Here is an 18780-nt window from a genome sequence, read left to right as displayed (position 1 = left end):
ACCTGTGGTATAAAGAAGGAGGTTGTATATTTATGTAAATAAAATAGGGTAACGAATATGGTAGAGCTTTGTAGAATACCCTTGTTATGAGAAAAGGTTAATATTTTATGTTTCAAGTCTTCAGAGTAAACTAGGCATCGTATATTGGGGTTTTACCTTATTTTCTTTTTTTGCCCAGGACTTAACTACGAGGTATTGTTAGTTTGGAATGGAATTCTTAAATCATCAGTCTGATACTTTAAAATTCTTTTTTACATTAGTGATTTAAAACAACTTTATATTGAAATCATTTTAAAATTAGGAAAATTACAAGAATAGTATAAAGAATTTGTTACATTCTCCCACATTCATCAGTTTTGCTGCATTTTATTTATTTTAAGTTTACATATGTATGTATGCACATATATATTTTTTTCCCCTGAAACTTCTGAGAATAAGTTGTAGACATCATGCCCCTTTACTGCTAAATACATCAGCATATATTTCCTAGAAGAAGGGTATTCTCTTATAAAATCAGTATAATTATCAAATTCAGCAAATTCAACATTAATACAATACTCTTGTCTAATACACAGTCTGCATTAAAGTTTTGCCAAGTCTCCCAATAATGCTTTATAACAGTTTCCCCCTCCCTCCATTTATGATCCCCTTAGGATCTTGCATTGCATTTAATTGTCATACTTCTTTAGTCTTTAATCTTGCACAGTTGTTCAGCTTTTCTTTGTTTGTCAAGACAGTGACATTAAAAATACCCATGAAAAAAGACTTAGCACCAAAGAGGAATTTTCAAGGGGTGTTAAAATTAGAGTTTGGTATAAATTATCATTTTAATTGCTTCTTTATAATTCTGCTCTGTGCTTTTTGGGCTTGCTGCCATATTTTAATGTCATTGCTTTGGCTTTCTCAACACACGGTTTATGTGGTCTCCTCTACTTTAATCTAGCTCAGTTGCCAGGAAAAAAACTTTAAACTTATTCTAGTTCATCTTAAAATTGGGTTGAGCTTGTCAAGGGAATTAAAAAGGACAAAGCTCAAGATGCTACTATTAGTCTGTTCACATGAAGTGGTGCTAGTGAGGCAGAATAGGAACCTTTTACTTTCGACATTTCTTGACTTGCTTTCTCATGTGCCTTATTGTGAAGTAAGTAATGAATAAAAATCAGTTAGGAGTTCATACCACAGAATTTGGTATAAATAGGATAATGAACTGGAGTGAGCATCAGTTTTGGAGCTTGGTAGACTCATTTTGAATCCTAGTGATACTTGTTGCAAGCTGTATAGCCTTGACCAAGCTGTTTAACCTTAGAGGAGAGTCCAAGTAAAATGGAGGTAATACCTACAGTGCAAGTGCTTTTGCAAGCATTAGAGGTAATGAATGCAAAATGCATAATAGTGTCTGGTACATAGTGGGTACTCAAGAAATGGTTATTACAATTTTATAAAATCATAAAAAGATAGCTCCCAGAGGGATTTTAAAAATCACCCAGAAAATTAAACCTATTCAGAAAGGTTAAGTGACTGTTGGTTCCCATTAGAGTATTAGCTCCTTAAGAGTAGAGACTGTATCTTTTGCTTTATTCTTTTAGAGTGTACAAAGCACAGTAATGGACTTTAGGTACTGGGTAAATATTTCTTGTTTAAATACATTTCAGACATCCAAACTCTAGACATATTACAATGTCTGATTTGTCATCATTTTTATTTGTTTTTAAATACTTCTGATAAACCTTTGAAAGTCATGTTGCTCTTGAACTATGCATGAGTGAAAAATATAATTTCAGGGTTGTCAGGCTGTCAATAGAAATGAAGCAAAGAGATTTTAGAAATACATATTTGAGTTTTAAATATTTATATTCAATACCAAGAAGGCTTTTAAGCAGGCATAATTAAGCTATTTTATGTAGCTTTTTAGCATATATCATATTCAAATTCCACTTCTTAGTGAATTACTTATTTTTGGCACAATTGGTTTCTTTAGTCCTTATCTTTGCTGCCATGCACACCTACAACATTTTAACCAATGGACTCACGTTTAGTTAAATTTTAGTTTCTTTTTTTGGGCATTTATAACTCTTAGAAAGATTGATACTTCTTGAGTTTTATTTTGTAGAAGTCTTCCACAGAACAGAGAGAACATTTGTTTACATATTTTTAAAACTCATTCTATCTTGAATTACCATATGACTTCACTGGACTGTTTTATAAATCTTATATGCATTTTGGGTTATTAGTGACTGACTTTTCCTATATCTTGAAACATTTTGCTATGTCATCCAAGGAATTATGTTGTTATTACACATCAGTTTTTCTCAACTATTACAAAAAAGCTGAAATAACAAAGCAGAAGAATGATGGAGTTACTTTTGAGTTTGGGAAACATTTTCATAAAGGGTAATAAGATGGTAAATGTTTTAGGCTTTGTGGGCCATATGTGGTCTCTGTGGTGTATTCTTCTTTAAATAGCCCTTTACAGATGTAAACCACTCTTACCTTGCAGGTCATACAAAAATAGGTTGTAGACTACATTTGGTCTGTGCACATTAGTTTGCCATTGAATTATCCTACTGTTTTCATACTGCATTGTCCAAAGGATTATGTAATCTTTTAAGAGACTGGAGACACCATCTTTATGATCTGCTTTTCGTTTTTATTGAACAGATGGGGAACTAAAATTTTTTCACATTTTGTTCGTAATGGCAAAGAAGAAAATTGATAGAAACCAGTTTCACAATTATTGCATGAATCAAATAATACAAAGAGGCAGATAGCAGCATTCTGGATACTAATTATGGGGAAGTTGATCATAAAGCAAAATAATCAGACTGTGACTCTTCAGATAATGTTCTTTTAGGTGAATTTTCTTAAAATAAAAACCCGATGATTGAACAGTGTAATTCTGAGGACCAAAAGAAAATACGGTATCCTTCCCATTTAGTCATTCAACAAGGAGGAATTAATGCACAGCATTTTGTGACAAAATTTTGGACATGTGGTAAAAGGATGTGCACTGGTATTCTTTCATACCTTATGTTTGTGTTCCAAAATGGAATGGATACAGTTTGTAAGTGGACAGTGTTGAAAGTAGGTGTGTGTACAGAGGTGATTGGAAGGCAATAGATGTAGAAATGTAAAAAGAAAATTGGATTGATTATTCTGAATAATCTTTATAAATTTAAAAATTAAAATATTTTGCAAATTATGGTCCAAAGAAGATGACCATCCTTTCTTCAATTAATTATGAGCCTTCAAAGTTTCAAAATTTCAAAGTTTCAGTTATTGCATTTTGACAGTGCAATAAAACTAGAAGATAACTTTTGTAATCTTTTGTAAGATAAGCTCCAACCTGTTAGAGATATGTTTAAAAATCAGGCGTCACATTTATAAGATGGATATGTTCCATATTTAACTATGACAGTTGATAAACACTTATATTCACAGAACGTGGCCCATTTTGGAAAATGCGGGAAATGTGGAATGAGTATATGGGTTTGCTGTACTTCATTCCTTACTAAAAATTCTAATGAAGTCATTTTTCACTATCTTTATTCTGAATATTTTGGTCAAATGATTTAAAATGTATATATATATATATATATATATATATATATATATATATATATATGTATATGTGTGTGTGTGTGTGTAAATTTTTTTTCTTTTTTTAAAGTCCATTAGACCCAGATGGTAAATGATAACTTATTTAGTCATTATTTGGCAAATAAGTCATTATCACTTATTTGCCAAGAGCATGTGTATGATAAAAGATGGTGATTAGAGATGACAAGGCTTTCTGCTTGGGCAGATCACTCCCTGGGTGGTGGTTATAACTAAGGCATTAGAAGGTTGTATTAAACATTTTTCCTTTATTGAGATTATTGCAGCCTGTTACGCAGATAAATAGACCCAGATGGTAAATGATAACTGCTTTTTCTTATATTCTGATAGTATAGGACTAGTTTCTATAGGATTTCTTCCTTTGAATTAGTTGTGCCTTGTGTTAGGCTCTTGACTTACATCAAGGAGAGGGTCACTTTGAGAAACAGCCTTAAAAATTTGCAACTGATTTTACTACTGGAATATTATTGAGGAATTTATCATGTATTCTTTTTAAGACCAGGTCGAATGCTTTGCTTTCTCTGCTGTTTTTGTTTCTTAGTTTTTGAAGATAGGACTCATTGTAACTGATTGTTTTTCTTTTGCTCTCATGAATTAAGATCCCAAATTAAACAATAACTGTAATTTTGTATATTATGTTCCAGTGTTTCTTCTCAGTATTTTATTTTATTGTTTACAAACAAAAAACTTTGTACTTGGAGGTATCAACTGCCATGTCAAGGCCATTTTGAGAATAAGAGTGACTAAAGAAATGATTTAATTGCATGATGGATCTCTTTGAATATATAAAGATTGCCGAAGAATTTTGAGTCTTTTTCCCCTCTCTTAAGTTGTCTTAATTCTAGAGAACTTTAAAATGAAGAAGTTGAAATAGTTCCTTTGTGCCATCTCTTACAGTGAGTCTTAGCCAGTTTCACTTAGGGGTATCACTTATTTGCCAAGAGCATGTGTATGATAAAAGATGGTGATTAGAGATGACAAGGCTTTCTGCTTGGGCAGATCACTCCCTGGGTGGTGGTTATAACTAAGGCATTAGAAGGTTGTATTAAACATTTTTCCTTTATTGAGATTATTGCAGCCTGTTACGCAGATAAATAGCATTGTGTTTTCTGGACTTAGTTGTACATTTCAAACAATTAAAATGATGGAGTAAGGAGCTTTAAAGTCAATTCCTCCACAAAAGCAACAACAAAACTGACAAAAACTGAATCAGCTTTTTCAGGACTGTAAACTAACCAAAAGCTTGTAGCAACCAAGGGAACATTTAATCAGGAAAAAACACTGAATCTCAGTAAGAACAGTGAGGCTTGTGGCATTTTAACTTACCCTGGTCAGTGGTAGCCTGAGAATAACGGCCCATGCTCTTGGCACGGGTAACAGAGGGAGCAGAATGGACCTCATTCACAACAAACTGTAATGACCTTGTTTTCACATGTCTGGTGGCTCTCTGGAAGACTTGATTGAAAAGATTTGCCTTTATCTCACCTGCCTTGGAACTTTTCCAGTGCTAAAGTGATGAACCTGGGACTGTTGGTCAAAAATGTGGGTAGATGTATTTGTCACTGCTGCCTGAGGTGATACTTTGAGGAATAAGGGTTTTGAATTCTCTAACCTAGGAATTCCTGAGAATCTAAAAGAGCACACGTGTCCAGGGCTGTACACATGCTCAGGAAAGACCCAGGAAGTTTCTAAGCTCTCACCTCTGGCTGACTTTGAGGCTCTGCATAAGCAGGAAGTAAAGGCTAAGGCAGTGTTGTAAACTGCCTGGCTGTGTATGGAAGGCATGTCCCCACACGCAACACACATGCAAAGACTGGGAAAAATTTTTTGGTTCTAGGCTTTTAAGTAAATCTCTTTTCAATCACTGGCTGACCAGTAAGCTAATAGAATGGAGACTTCAGTAGTCATACATGACAGAAAAAGTCAGACTTCACAATATTCAGAAAAAGTCATTAAACAAGGAAACAAAAGTAACAGTAAACCTCGAGGAGGGGAAAACATTGTTAGATTTTCTATATTGTAATATTCAATGTCCAGTTTTCAACAAAAATTATGAAGCATGCAAAGAAACAAGAATAAGGCCCTTTCACAGAAGAAATGAAGAAAAACTCCCCAGGAAGCATAGACTTTGGACTTAATTGTCAAAGACAAAGTAAACTGTCTCAGATATGCTTAAAGAAGTAAGGGAAATCAAGAGAATGATGGATCATCAAATAGAGAATATCAATAGAAAAATTATAAAAAGGAACTGAACATATGAGACTGAGCTAAAAAAATATATACAGTAACTGAAATGAAAAGTTGATTAGAGGGTTTCAATAGCACATTTAAGTAGGCAGAAAAAGAATCAGCAAACTTGAAGATAGGCAATTGACATATCTAATTTGTGGAGCTGAAAGAATGCAGAAGAATGAACAGAGCCTTAGAGACCTAGGAGACACCGTCAAGTGTACCAACATATGCATAATAGGAATGGAAAGAATACTTGAAGAAATAATGCTCCAAAACTTTCTAAATTTGATGAAAAACATTAATATACACACTTAAGCTCAGCAAACTCCAAGTAGGATAAATTCCACGTCAAGACAAATTGTCAAAGACAGGGAATCTTGAAAGTGGCAAGAGGAGGATCTCATCACATACAAGAATCCTTAACAAAACATCTGATTTCTCATCAGAAACAATGGGGGCTAGAAAGTAGTAGGATGGCATAAAGTACTGAAAGAAAAAAGGAACCAATCAAGAACTCTCCATCAAAACTACCAAAAAAGAAGACATTCCTAGATAATCAAAAACAGAGTCATTGCTAGAAGGCTTACTCTACAAGAAATGCTAAAGGCAGCCCTTCAGGCTGAAATAGAGGGCATGAGACAGTAATAAGAATAGACATGAAGAAAAAAAGAACACAGGTAAAGGCATTGGTAATTGTAATATTACATAGGTAATTATAAAAGTCAGTGTTTGTAACGCTTTTTATCCTGTCTGATATAAAAGACAACTGCATAAAACAAAAACCATAGTGATTTATGAACATACTATGTATGCAGATGTAATTTGTAGTAATAACAATATAAGGGAGAGAATTTATGCTGGAGCAAGGCTTTTGTATACTACCGAAATAGGTATTAATTCAAACTAGGTTGTTACAAATAAGATGTTAATTGTAATCCCCAGTACAACCACTAATAACAAAATATTTATAGTAAAAGAATTGATGAGAATTAAAATATACATTAGCAAGCATCTATTTAACACAAAATTAAACTCTCCAATTAAAAGGCAGAGATTTGTCGAATGGATACAAATGCATGATCCAACTATTTATTTAAAGTTACAAGTTGGTTGAAAGTAAAGGATAAAAAAAGATAAATGCAAATGGTAACCAAAAGAGAACTGGAATGGCTAATAAAATAAGACTAAATAGACTTTAGACAACAATTATTATGAGAGAGGAAGGACATTATAAGATAAAAGGGTCAATCCATCAAAAAGATATAACAATTTCAAACTTATGTGTGCCTAACAGCAGAGCCTCAAAATAAACGAAGCAAAAATGGAGAGAACTGGAGGGAGAAACAATTCAGTAATGATAGTGAGAAACTATAATACCCTATTTTCAGTAATGAGCAGATCATCAAGGAAATAGAAGACCTGAACACTATAAACCAAGTAGACCTAACAGACTTACATTGAACATTCTACCCAACAACAAAATAATACATTCTTCCCTGGTCCATATGGGACATTTCCTTGGGTAGATCTTATATTTGGCAACAAAATACGTCTCAGGATATTTTAAAAGACTGAAATATAACATGTTTTCTGACCATATTGATAGAAAATAGAAATAGTGGAGATAAATTTGGAAAATTCACAAATACGCAGAAATTAAAACAATTAAAAAATACTGAAATTATCTGAAACTAATCATACTTAGTGATGCATGTATGTGTGTTGTTAAAGTATAGAAAAATTCATTTGTAAGTTTTTATAAATGTGCTTGAAAATAAAAAAGTTTGGACACTTGCAATGAATATTCTAGTTATTAGGAATGTATATTTTCCTATATTTTTATTTATCAGTATTTGATTAAACATTTTATAGTCTTACATAGGAACAGTTAATCCAAAAATCTACTCACTGTATGAATTTTTTTTTCCTTCATCAGATTGACTTCAGATTGTTTTACATAGATTAATAAAATTGACCTATATTTTCCACATGTAAGTTAGCTGGCACTTACAGTTTCAGATATGTATGTGATGATTTTTTTTTAATGAATGGGGAAAGTTATTAAATATATTCTGTGAATAAGCTGCAAATTTCTTTATTGCCTATTTGATAACAGAGTATCAAGTGTCAAGTAGGGTGATTCATGACATTTAATAAAATATGGCATGCTTTTTACCAGAAATAATGGCAATTTTAAAATCTTTCTTTAGCAGAATTATCAGAAAATGTTAAAACTAATTCTAAAAATGTTAAAAATTTTAACTTTAAAAATCCTTCCCTCAGAGTTAGCATTGAGAATCTTTTATCTAATTAATTCTCGTTCATTTATTTTTCTCTCAATCTGCTGATTTCCACTTCCGGGTATTAGTAATTTTTTTTTTTTTTTTATTGAAGGGTAGTTGACAACAGTATTGCATTACATTAGTTTCAGGTGTACAACACAGTGGTTCAACATTTATATACATGATAATTCTAGGTACCAGGTATCACCATACCAGGTTGTTACAATATTTTGACTATATTCCTTATGCTATACATTACATCCCGGTTATTATTTATTTTACAATTGGAAGTGTGTTTATATATATATATATATGTATATATATATTTTGTGAGGGCATCTCTCATATTTATTGATCAAATAGTTGTTAACCACAATAAATTTCTGTATAGGGGGGTCAATACTCAATGCACAATCATTAATCCACCCCAAGCCTAATTTTCGTCAGTCTCCAATCTTCTGATGCATAACGAACAAATTCTTACATGGAGCACAAATTCTTACATAGTGAATAAGTTACATGTTGAACAGTGCAAGGGCAGTCATCACAGAAGCTTTCGGTTTTGCTCATGCATTATGAACTATAAACAGTCAGTTCAAATATGAATATTCATTTGATTTTTAAACTTGATTTATATGTGGATAGCACATTTCTCTATTATTATTATTTTTAATAAAATGCTGAAGTAGGTAGATACGAGATAAAGGTAGAAAACAGAGTTTAGTGTTGTAAGAGAGCAAATGTAGATGATCAGGTGTGTGCCTGTAGACTATGTGTTAATCCGAGCTAGACGAGGGCAATAAACATCCATGTATGCAGACGATTTCTCTCAGAACATGAGGGGGGAGGTTCTAAGCCTCACCTCTGCTGCTCCCCATTTTCTCACCACATGGCCCCCTGCGACTGTGCCTGTCTTAGGTTGTTCCTCCCTTGAGGAATCTTACCCGTCTCTGGCTAACCAGTCATCTTCCGGGGCCATACAGGGAAATGTTAAGTTGGTAAATGAGAGAGAAGCCTTATTGTTTGAAAAGGTTAGCTTTTTACTTCTTTGCATATTTATGCCCTGTGGCTTCTATGCCCAGCATTTATCTTGAGGTGTCTTTGCCACTTGGAAGAATTATGATACTCGGTAAATTCGATATGAGGCACGAATTCTATTTAAAGGTTGTGATTAGGTAGGAAGAAGAAAAGCTATAGAAGTAGCAGGCAGAAGAAAACCTGGGAAGATTGATTATTTCTTTGACATATCTTCTTGTAGAGTAACTTCAGCATGGATAGGTTTTAAACTACTAATTAAATTGTGCACACACATTAACATAATAGGAATATAGTTACCTAACCAAAGCATACCTGTAATTACCAGCCATCTCCAGTGAAACCAAGAAAACCAGTTAGGCACCTTAGGCATTTGTGAAAACTTATCTATGATATGGTGGATATTGTCCGACTGAACTTAAACAGTCTGAGAGAATTCAGATAAACTAGAACAACCCATTCCTGGGGACTGTTCATATCCCATATGTTCTTTTAACGATAAATAGTCTGTGGTTGTAAGGTTTTGGAGTGCTACAATTTGCACTTCTCCTAATTCTTGGTTGAGTTCCAACAGTATAGATCCAGTCCAATTTTTGTTTTACTGTATGCACAGGCCAGCTTAGATATCTCCTTCATCATTCCCATGGCAAGTCCAGGAACTGGTGGGATGAGTGCATCTACACCTGTGACAGTGCGTGGATCTTTGTTGGAGTTTTTTTTTTTTTTTTTGCTGATCATCTTCTGTCATGAGTCTTCCCGAGAGTCGGGTATTAGTAATTTTAATAAGCTTAGAGAAGTAACAGCTATTTTCTGGTGGGGAAAGTTTTAGTTTTCTTATTATTTGTTAATATGGTAAAAGCTTAGTAGCCTTTTACAGCTATCTGAAAAGAGACAAACTTTCATGTACCAGAACATTTTAGTGCATATAAATCAGAGGTTTTCATGTATTTACAAAAGAATTTATATGGATACAAGTTAAACTTGAAATTCACATGGCACCTGTTAATTTCTTTCAGGAGAAGGAAGCCAGCACCCTTTTGGAGCCATGAATATTGTCCGAACTCCATCTGTTGCTCAGATTGGAATTTCAGTGGAATTATTGGACAGTCTGGCTCAGCAAACCCCTGTAGGTAATGCTGCTGTGTCCTCAGTTGACTCATTCACTCAGGTAATGCAATGAAAAACATCTCATTATTTTCTAAAAAATTGAAAAATCATATTCTATTCCTTCAAAATCAGCTTGATGGTAGAGAACATGTAAAAATGATGGTAAACATACATGACATAAGTTGATAACTAGTTATTCCATGGATATTTTATGTTTGCTTTCTTTTGCAGTTATTTTTAAATTTATAAATGCTTTGGTAAGAATTGTTTGTATAGTGATAAAATACTCAAAGTGTTTTTTAAAAATGGTTTTAAGTATCAATGTTTCCTCTTTCCCTCCCCCAGTTAGTGTGCTAGGCTATGTGTATAGAGTTGTGAACTTGATAATCAAGATCCTTGTCTTCACAGTGCTTAAAGTGACATAATTCTATAAGGGTTGACTTTTAACCTCTGTTATGGCAGAGGCCTGAAGGGGAGAATGATTTAGATAGAGGCACAGCTGGTGCAAAGGCCCTAAGGTAGACATCTGTTATGTTTGAAGAATAACATGAAGGCCTTTGCCTGGAGTAGAATGAACAGGGGTGAGAATTGGAAGATGAGGTTACAGATTATGGGGGAGGTGGCTGCATGATAAAATCATATGGGACTGCACTGGCTTTTAGAAGGACTTTGGCTTATATTCTGCTTAGAAGAGAAAACAGAGTTTTGAGCAGAAGAGTAAGATTATCTAACATTTTAAAAGGATCTGTTTTGCATCTTGGGAGAGGAACTAGTGGGGCAAAGATGGAAGGAGGAAGATCAGGAGGCTCTTGTGAAAATCCAGATGAGGGACAATAATGACTTGAATGAGGGAAGTATGGAGAGGTAGAAGTGGAAAGTGATGAAAGGTAGTTGATTTCTGGAGGTAATTTGAAGATGGAGACAGTATGGATCACATGTAAGATCTGAGACAAGAGAGACATTGACTCTGGCCCCAAGGATGTGGCTTGAGGAACTGGAATATTGTGGAACACAGGAATATTGTGAAAAGAACAAGTACAGGCTGGGAGTGGAATCAGGAGTTGAATTCTGGTCATGCTATGGGATGCCTACTGGACAGCCAACTGGAGATGACAAATCTAGAAGAGAGGTCTGGGATAGAGAGAAAAATTTGGGAGTCATCAGTGTACAGATAGTATTTAAAGTTTTAGAGGGGTTGTGATCACTGGAGAAGTAACTATAAATAGAAAATTTGGCCAGTGACTGAGCTCAGGGCCATTTCAAAGTTGAGAAGCTTAAGAGATGAGGAGAAATTAAAGGAAAGGAGGAGCCTGAGGTAGGAGGAGACCCAAGAGGTGGTGGCTCTGAAACCAAGCAAAGACTAGTTATTAAGAAGGAAGACATTACCAATAGTATCACACTGCTGATGGTTCAAGTTAGATGAGGACTGAGAACTAACCACTGGATTCAGCAAGGTAGACATCATTAAAACTGTCAAGAGATCAGAGGGGTAGAAGCGGAGTTTGAGTTTAAGTAATTGCAAAGGAGGAAATGGAAACAGTGAATATAGATGACTCTCAGTGAGTGTTGTTTTAAAGGACAGCAATAAATGGTTTGGTTCCTGAGGGGGCTGTGGGGACAACGAATTTTATTTTTCTGTTTTTAATGAGACATATATCATGTTTGACTGACAGGAATGAAGCATTAGAGAGAAAATTAATGATGCAGGAGAGCAGGGAGCATTGCTGAAGTGGTGTCCTTGACTAGGGAATGGGAAGCATATTGGAATAATGGGTAGTATTGATAGTAGTGACTATATGGGTACAGAACATGTGCCAGTTCTCTCTTGCTTCCTTCTCTTTGCTCAGTGAAATAGGGAGCCAGGTCATCAGCTCAGATTGAGGGGAAAGGAAGTATTGGAAATTTAAATACAAAGGATTATTAAATAAGTCCTCTGGGAGAGGAAGAGGGTGAATGGACTAGGAAAACCTTATGGGTTTGCTGGGCAGCACTTATAGTAAAGACGGTATTAGAAAAATGCCTGGGAAATTCATACTAAAGTTATCCTTGGAGGGGATCAAGAATTTACTCTCTACAAATTATTTGGGCTTTTTTATAGAGCATGTCTATTTTTTTATTAAACATATTATTAAAAATTTTTAACATACAGAAAAGTACATTCCACAAATATTGTATACCTACTGGTGGCATTTTCTAAGCACATAGATAAAAATAGGTTGACAAAATAAAATAATACTGTCCTTATAGAGCTTTGTAGTGGTATATACAAAGACTTCCATGAGTCTTCCACCTAGATTTAACTTATATTTTGCCGTATTTGTTAGCAATAAAAAGTAAATAAAGTATTACAGGTATAGCCCACTGATGTGGCTTTTCTTCTTTCCTTTCCTCTCCATGTAGCTACTCTTCTAACTTTATATATCTTTCCTATCCACATTTTAGCACTTTAAGAAAGACATATATGCCCACAAAATATGTACAGTGCTATTTGTGTGTTTAAACATGTTTCAGATTTCTACTCTTAGTTATTCTTATTTAGATTTTATCAGTAGGACATGTACGTGGCTTAAAAAGTCAAAGTTTTACATGCAAAACAGCTATCCTATACCTCTTTATTCTGTTCTAACTTTACTCCTCAGAAGCAATCACTTTCAACCTCTTCTCATCTTTTTAAACCTATTTCTTCCTTCATTTACTGCCGTGTGTCAGAAAAAACTTGTTTAGTATGATTGTTCTTTATCTGTTGTAGGTATTTTCCATTGACTTACCGATACATAACATGACTGACCTCTCTTACTTTCCCTGCTCCCCAGTGTACAGAGAGGTCTTTTCTTCCCACCTTCCAGCACAGATTTTTGTTAAATTAATACTCAAAGTTATTACTATTATGACCAGGTAAATATTTTTCAGAACTGAGCCCTGTGTAGTACTATGATTACATTCCTTTTCTTGTATAACTTTTCATTTTTCCTGGTTAATAAATGCTTCATTTTTTCCTTTGTATGGATTTCTGTTTCCATTTCAAATTTATGCCCAAATTCTGCCAAGTATAAATTCCCATCAATATATTTAAATATAACAATTTTAAATTTTTCTTGGAAACTTGGAAATCTTTTGTTTTACTGTGGACTGATTATTCTCTGAGTGTGTTGCATAGCTATAGTCAAGGTATTATTTTCTTTTACCATTACTGTAGAATTCCTTTTATTTCTCTTCTGTTTTGAATTCCTTGTTTCCTGGTTCCTGTTTTTCCTTCTTGACTTATTCTTTTGTATGTTTTAAAAATAGATATAAATGGTATCATACTATATAAAATTCTACAACATGCTATTCACTCAAAAAAATTTTAGAGATTTATCTGTGTTGATACATGGAATAGATATAGTTTATTTTAATTGTTGTATGCCATTGTATGAATGAGCCTCAGTTTTGGTTTTTTTTTTCATTTCTATATTGATAGATGTTCATACATTCTCACTAGTATTTGTCAAACCTTAAATTTTTGCCAAACTGATGGGTGGAATAGAATATCACTATTGTTTTTCTTTGTGTTTTTTGATTGCTAGTGAAGTTGAGCACTTTTCAAATTTTGGCCTTGTATTTGTATTTTCTTTTACAGGAATTGACTGTTTATATATTTTGTCCAATTTTTTTTTACTGTTTTCTGGTCAATGAACCTTTGTTATATGTATGTTGCAAATTTCTTTTCCTAGCATGTTGTTTGTCTTTTAATATTGTTTATAGTGCCTTTTTTTTGCATAAAGACATACTGTATTTTTACGTTGACAGGTTTATCAGTTCTTTCCTTTCTGATTTGTGGGTTTTTGTATTTGAGAAATCCTTCCCTACTCTGACATGTAAAGATGTTACATTCTTGTATAGTTCTTAAAACTTTAATGTCTTGATTTTTCAATTTTATTTATGTGTGATATGGGAAAGGAATTAAATTGATTTTCCCCTATGGAAAACTAATTGTTTTAGCCCCATTGGTTGAATAACTGGCCCATGTTTTTTTTTTGTTTTTTTTCACTCTGAGTAACAGCATCTTTGTTGTATGTCATGTTGTCACATGTGCTTCGGGTTGTTTCTGGGTGCTCTCTTCTGTTCCAAGTAGTTTATTTGCCTGTCCCTTTGCCAGTAGAAGTCTTAATACTTAATAGGCCAGGTCCCTCTTCCCAGCCATCAAAATAGGCTTAGGTATTCTTCATCATAATTTTAGCATCAGCTTGTTGAGTTCCATGAAAAACCTCGTTGGAAATTAGTTGGAAATGACATTGGATTTATAAGTTTAATTTGGGGAGAATTGTTGCCATTACCACATTAAGCCTTACCCCTCTGCCCCACCCATGAACACATTGTATCTTTCCACTGAACATGGTATATAGGTCCGTTCATTTGTTGTCTGCCCTCTCTCTCCACAGTCTTAAAATATTTTCTACAAAAAGTTGTTATCAGCTAACCTCAGCATTTTTCCTAAGTATCTTACAGAATTTGTTTCTGTTCTGAATTTGATCTTTTTAAAGTTATGTTTGAAAATTTTTGTTGCTAGTGTGAGGTGTTACTGTTGATTCTGTTTCTCCCTGAAATTGATCTTTTAGTGATCTTACTAAACTCTGATATTAGTTCAAGTACCTAATGATAAATAGTCTCTTGTCTTAAATTACCTTGATATTTTTTTTCAATTTTTTATTAAGGTATTATTGATATACACTCTTATGAAGGTTTCACATGAAAAAACAAAACAATGTGGTTACTACATTTACCCATATTATCAAGTCCCCACCCATACCCCAATGTAGTCACTGTCCATCACTGTAGTAAGATGCCACAGATCCACTTTGTGCCTTCTCTGTGCTATACTGTTCTCCCCGTGATCCCCCACACCATGTGTACTAAACATAATACCCCTCAATCCCCTTCTCCCTCCCTCCCTCCCCACCCACCCTTCCCCACTCCTCCCCTTTGGTAACCACTAATCCCTTCTTGGAGTCTCTGAGTCTACTGCTATTTTGTTCCTTCAATTTTGCTTTGTTGTTATACTCCACAAATGAGGGTGGCATTTGTCTTTCTCTGCCTGGCTTATTTCATTGAGCATCATGTCCTCCAGCTCCATCTATGTTGTTGCAAATGATTACCTTGATGTTATTAAACAAATAAAAACTCTAGGACATTTCCTCTTGTAGAAAGGAGACAGTGAGGAGCCTTTGAGGCTAGTTTTGTGTTTCTGAGAAGGTGATACTGGGAAGATGAGAGCAAATAGAAGGTAGTATTTAATAGTTTGTCTGCTTTTGGGCTTAGTGCTTAAGCCCATTTGGTTCTCTAGAAGCATGAATCAGTTTACTTCAAGCTTACAAGGAGGAGACTGGGAGGATGTTAGTGGATAGTGGATTTGCCCCTTTGTGGGTCAATGAGAAGAAACAGGCCAGGAAACAGAGGAAATGGAATAGTGCCGCCTTTCTCTTCTTTACCGTGGATGCTCCTTTATTATAGTTGAACTTTTATTTTTCTGGAATAAAATAAAAGTTGTGTGAGAAAATAGGTTGATTTGAGGAGGGTGGTACTTGAGGAGGCATAATGGATGCAGAGATGGAGATAAAGAAGATATTTTAAAGGAAAAATGTTTGTCCTTTTTTTCCCCAAAATTAATATGTTAGGAAATTAAAATATTTAATAGTTACAGATATTCTTTGAGATATAAAGAAAGTACTAAAGGCAGGTTGTTACAGTTTTGTGCCACGATGTCATTTTATCACTTCTCTTAAGTTTCAGCATTAGACTGTCTTGAACTCACAGTCCTTAAAACCTAGTTAATCTGGCATCATTTCTAGTTAAAAATGCAAGGTCTAGATGGGGAATTTATTATCCATTAATCTATTCATTATTAATTTTTCAGTTCACACAAAAGATGCTGGACAACTTCTACAATTTTGCTTCATCATTTGCTGTTTCTCAGGCCCAGATGACACCAAGTCCATCTGAAATGTTCATTCCAGCAAATGTGGTTTTGAAATGGTACGGGAAATTTTGTATCTCTAATAGTAAGGCTTTTTTAGTAACTAAATATAATTTTTGCCTGTGAATGTAATTCTTCTTTTACATATAAATGTACTCACTTATTGTGGGCATCAGCACTTATTAATATTTGCATGTCATTAAAAAGTATTATTTGGTGTTAGATCAGGAATGGTTCTCACCTAAAATACTTCTGTTATATTGTGGCCATTTTTTGAATTTATAAAGACAGGAAAATACAGTTGCCTTTGTTTTAGGGACCACAATTTAGGATTGTAAAATTTTAAATATTCATAAGTACTATATAGGAGGCTTGAAATATCAAGCAAAAAATTTTTTTGTAAGTTTAGAAAGTCTTTATCTAAAGTTAAACATGTTTAAGACATCAGGGTAGTTTATATTGCACCCTGTACATGAATGATTAATAAATCTATTTCCGCAGCTTTCTCATGTTTCTGTTTTTAGGTATTTCTTCTCACTTGAATACCCCAGCGGTTGGGGGATACACAGGGAGAGTTTGTTGAGAAATAGTAGCATGGTGTAGCCTGGATAGCACTGATATATAGTAGGTTTGAGCTTTGTTTGATGTAGCTATGTGACCTTGAGCAAATTATTCTCATCTACTCATCTGTGAAATGAGGGACAAGTTAGATTTGATTTTTCCTTGTGGATATGAGCATACATTAACATTTGATGCCATTAAAAAGTATTACCAGTATAGTTCTCTTTTAGCTCTCAGACTTGCAGAAGATAAACAATTAATAAAATTTATTATGATTTGTATTCTGATATAAGCCAGTCATACTTAAATCATCATGCTATCTTTTTATAAGAATAAACTTCCAGATTAACTTTTTAGCTTTTTAGGTCTTTTTATCTTAGCTTTTGAGAAATGACATGTGAAGTTGTCTGCTTTCTGGTAAGTCACTTAGCATATTATGAAAGATCCTATTTCAATTTTCTTGTAAATATGTTTTTCTTTTGTAGGTATGAAAACTTTCAAAGACGACTAGCACAGAACCCTCTCTTTTGGAAAACATAATTTGAATAAAATAATTTTTAATGGATTCTGAAATTTGTCATGTTTTGAAGAGAAATGACTCCATTTAAAAGCATGATGTCAAAAGGATGAAACTTAAGTTTAGAAGCTGCTTATTGACTGTGAAGCTTAATTGAAATCTTTACAAAAAATTAAAAAAACACTGAAAAATGCAAATATGTTCCTTATTAATGACTTTTTCTTCCTTAAGCTTAAAATATTCAAAGGGCAAAACATTTTGTTTTGGCTATAATTCCTTTTTTTACTTAAAGTGTATTCACAACAACAATGTGCCAAATGCCGTTGGATTTATAATCTTTTGTTTATTTTTATGGTGGTTTCCTAGAGTAGTTAACTTAAAATCAACTATATCAAAAATGTGGTGAACTTTTTGAAAAACATATCAAATATACATTTTTACATATGGAGAAATAATTTGCAGTTAGTATTTCTTAAGATAACAAGTTTTTCAATTAACAGATTGGCTGTCAGCTTTATATCTTCAAATTCATACATTTTTATTTGTTTAATAAAATTGCCATGACTGATAGGTTTTATTTAATATTCTGTTATGCATTTGTGTATGGAATATAGGCTTCATGACCTTTGTGTATGAAAACAAAGCTATTATGTATATCTAGCTTGCTGCACTAAGGGAGTATATACAGTAGGAGCTGTGGGTATCTCCAAAGAAAGGGTATATAAAGGAGTTTGGGGCCTGGAGTTAATTTTGGGTTGTTTTGGCAGGGATTGGTGAAAACTTGGAAACTAGAGAGTTGTGGGTACAGCCACCAGTGTCTTTATGACATATGAACCTATGCAGAATTAGCATTAGATCAGTCTGTGATCTGAAACATGCATCTAATTGACCTAGCATTGAGTTTGAGCTTAGATAATTTCTTGTGTTATCAAAGTTTGGTAGACTTAATGTCAGTTTTTGCAAATTGTAGTTTCTCTTTTCCATTCTCAGTTCTGATCTTTCTTCAGCCTTCTTCCTAATAGACTGGTCTGCCTGTCTAGGAATCTTTATAGAGATACAATGTTAACTAAATACAAATTGCCCTTGGCTTGCCAAGAGAAAATAAAAGACTGTGTCATTTTGCCTTGGGCAGAAGTTGTCCACTTTCTGTTGTCATCTGCCTGAATTGAGGGTCTTGATTAATAGTCTTCCTCCAAAAATGGCTTCTGGAGGATCCATGAGAATCATGGTTTAAATTAATCTCCTGATGGAGTGGTTATCCAGCTGTCTGGAGAAGATATTTGCTGTTGGGAAACATGATCATGAATCATTCTTGGAGCTTTACTGCCATGTACAGTATCTGACAAAATAATTTGTCATTGAGGGCAAATTTTTTTCTGATGTCTCTTCCAGAAGACTAAATTTGCTGAAGATTGAGGCGGTTACAATGTTTTTGTAGAATGGAAAGAGTCAAATCCACTACTGAAGGGTTTATACCA

At 33.9% G+C, this 18780-nt stretch overlaps 1 protein-coding gene across 1 annotated transcript in view; it reads left to right on the top strand.

Moving 5' to 3' along the window:
• Nucleotides 1-17593, top strand: part of HIKESHI (heat shock protein nuclear import factor hikeshi) — a 34235-nt gene extending 16642 nt beyond the window's left edge. Inside the window, exons 3-5 of the mRNA XM_036906983.2 lie at nt 10181-10332; nt 16165-16283; nt 17271-17593. Coding sequence (XP_036762878.1) covers nt 10181-10332; nt 16165-16283; nt 17271-17325 — 326 coding nt within the window. The 3' untranslated portion in view covers nt 17326-17593. The remainder of the gene's footprint in view (nt 1-10180; nt 10333-16164; nt 16284-17270) is intronic.
• The last annotated feature ends 1187 nt before the right edge of the window (nt 17594-18780 follow it).

The sequence above is a fragment of the Manis pentadactyla genome, chromosome 9 (assembly GCF_030020395.1).
Source record: "Manis pentadactyla isolate mManPen7 chromosome 9, mManPen7.hap1, whole genome shotgun sequence".
In the NCBI taxonomy this organism is placed as follows: Eukaryota; Metazoa; Chordata; class Mammalia; order Pholidota; family Manidae; genus Manis; species Manis pentadactyla.
This window is presented reverse-complemented; position numbering and strand designations above follow the sequence as displayed.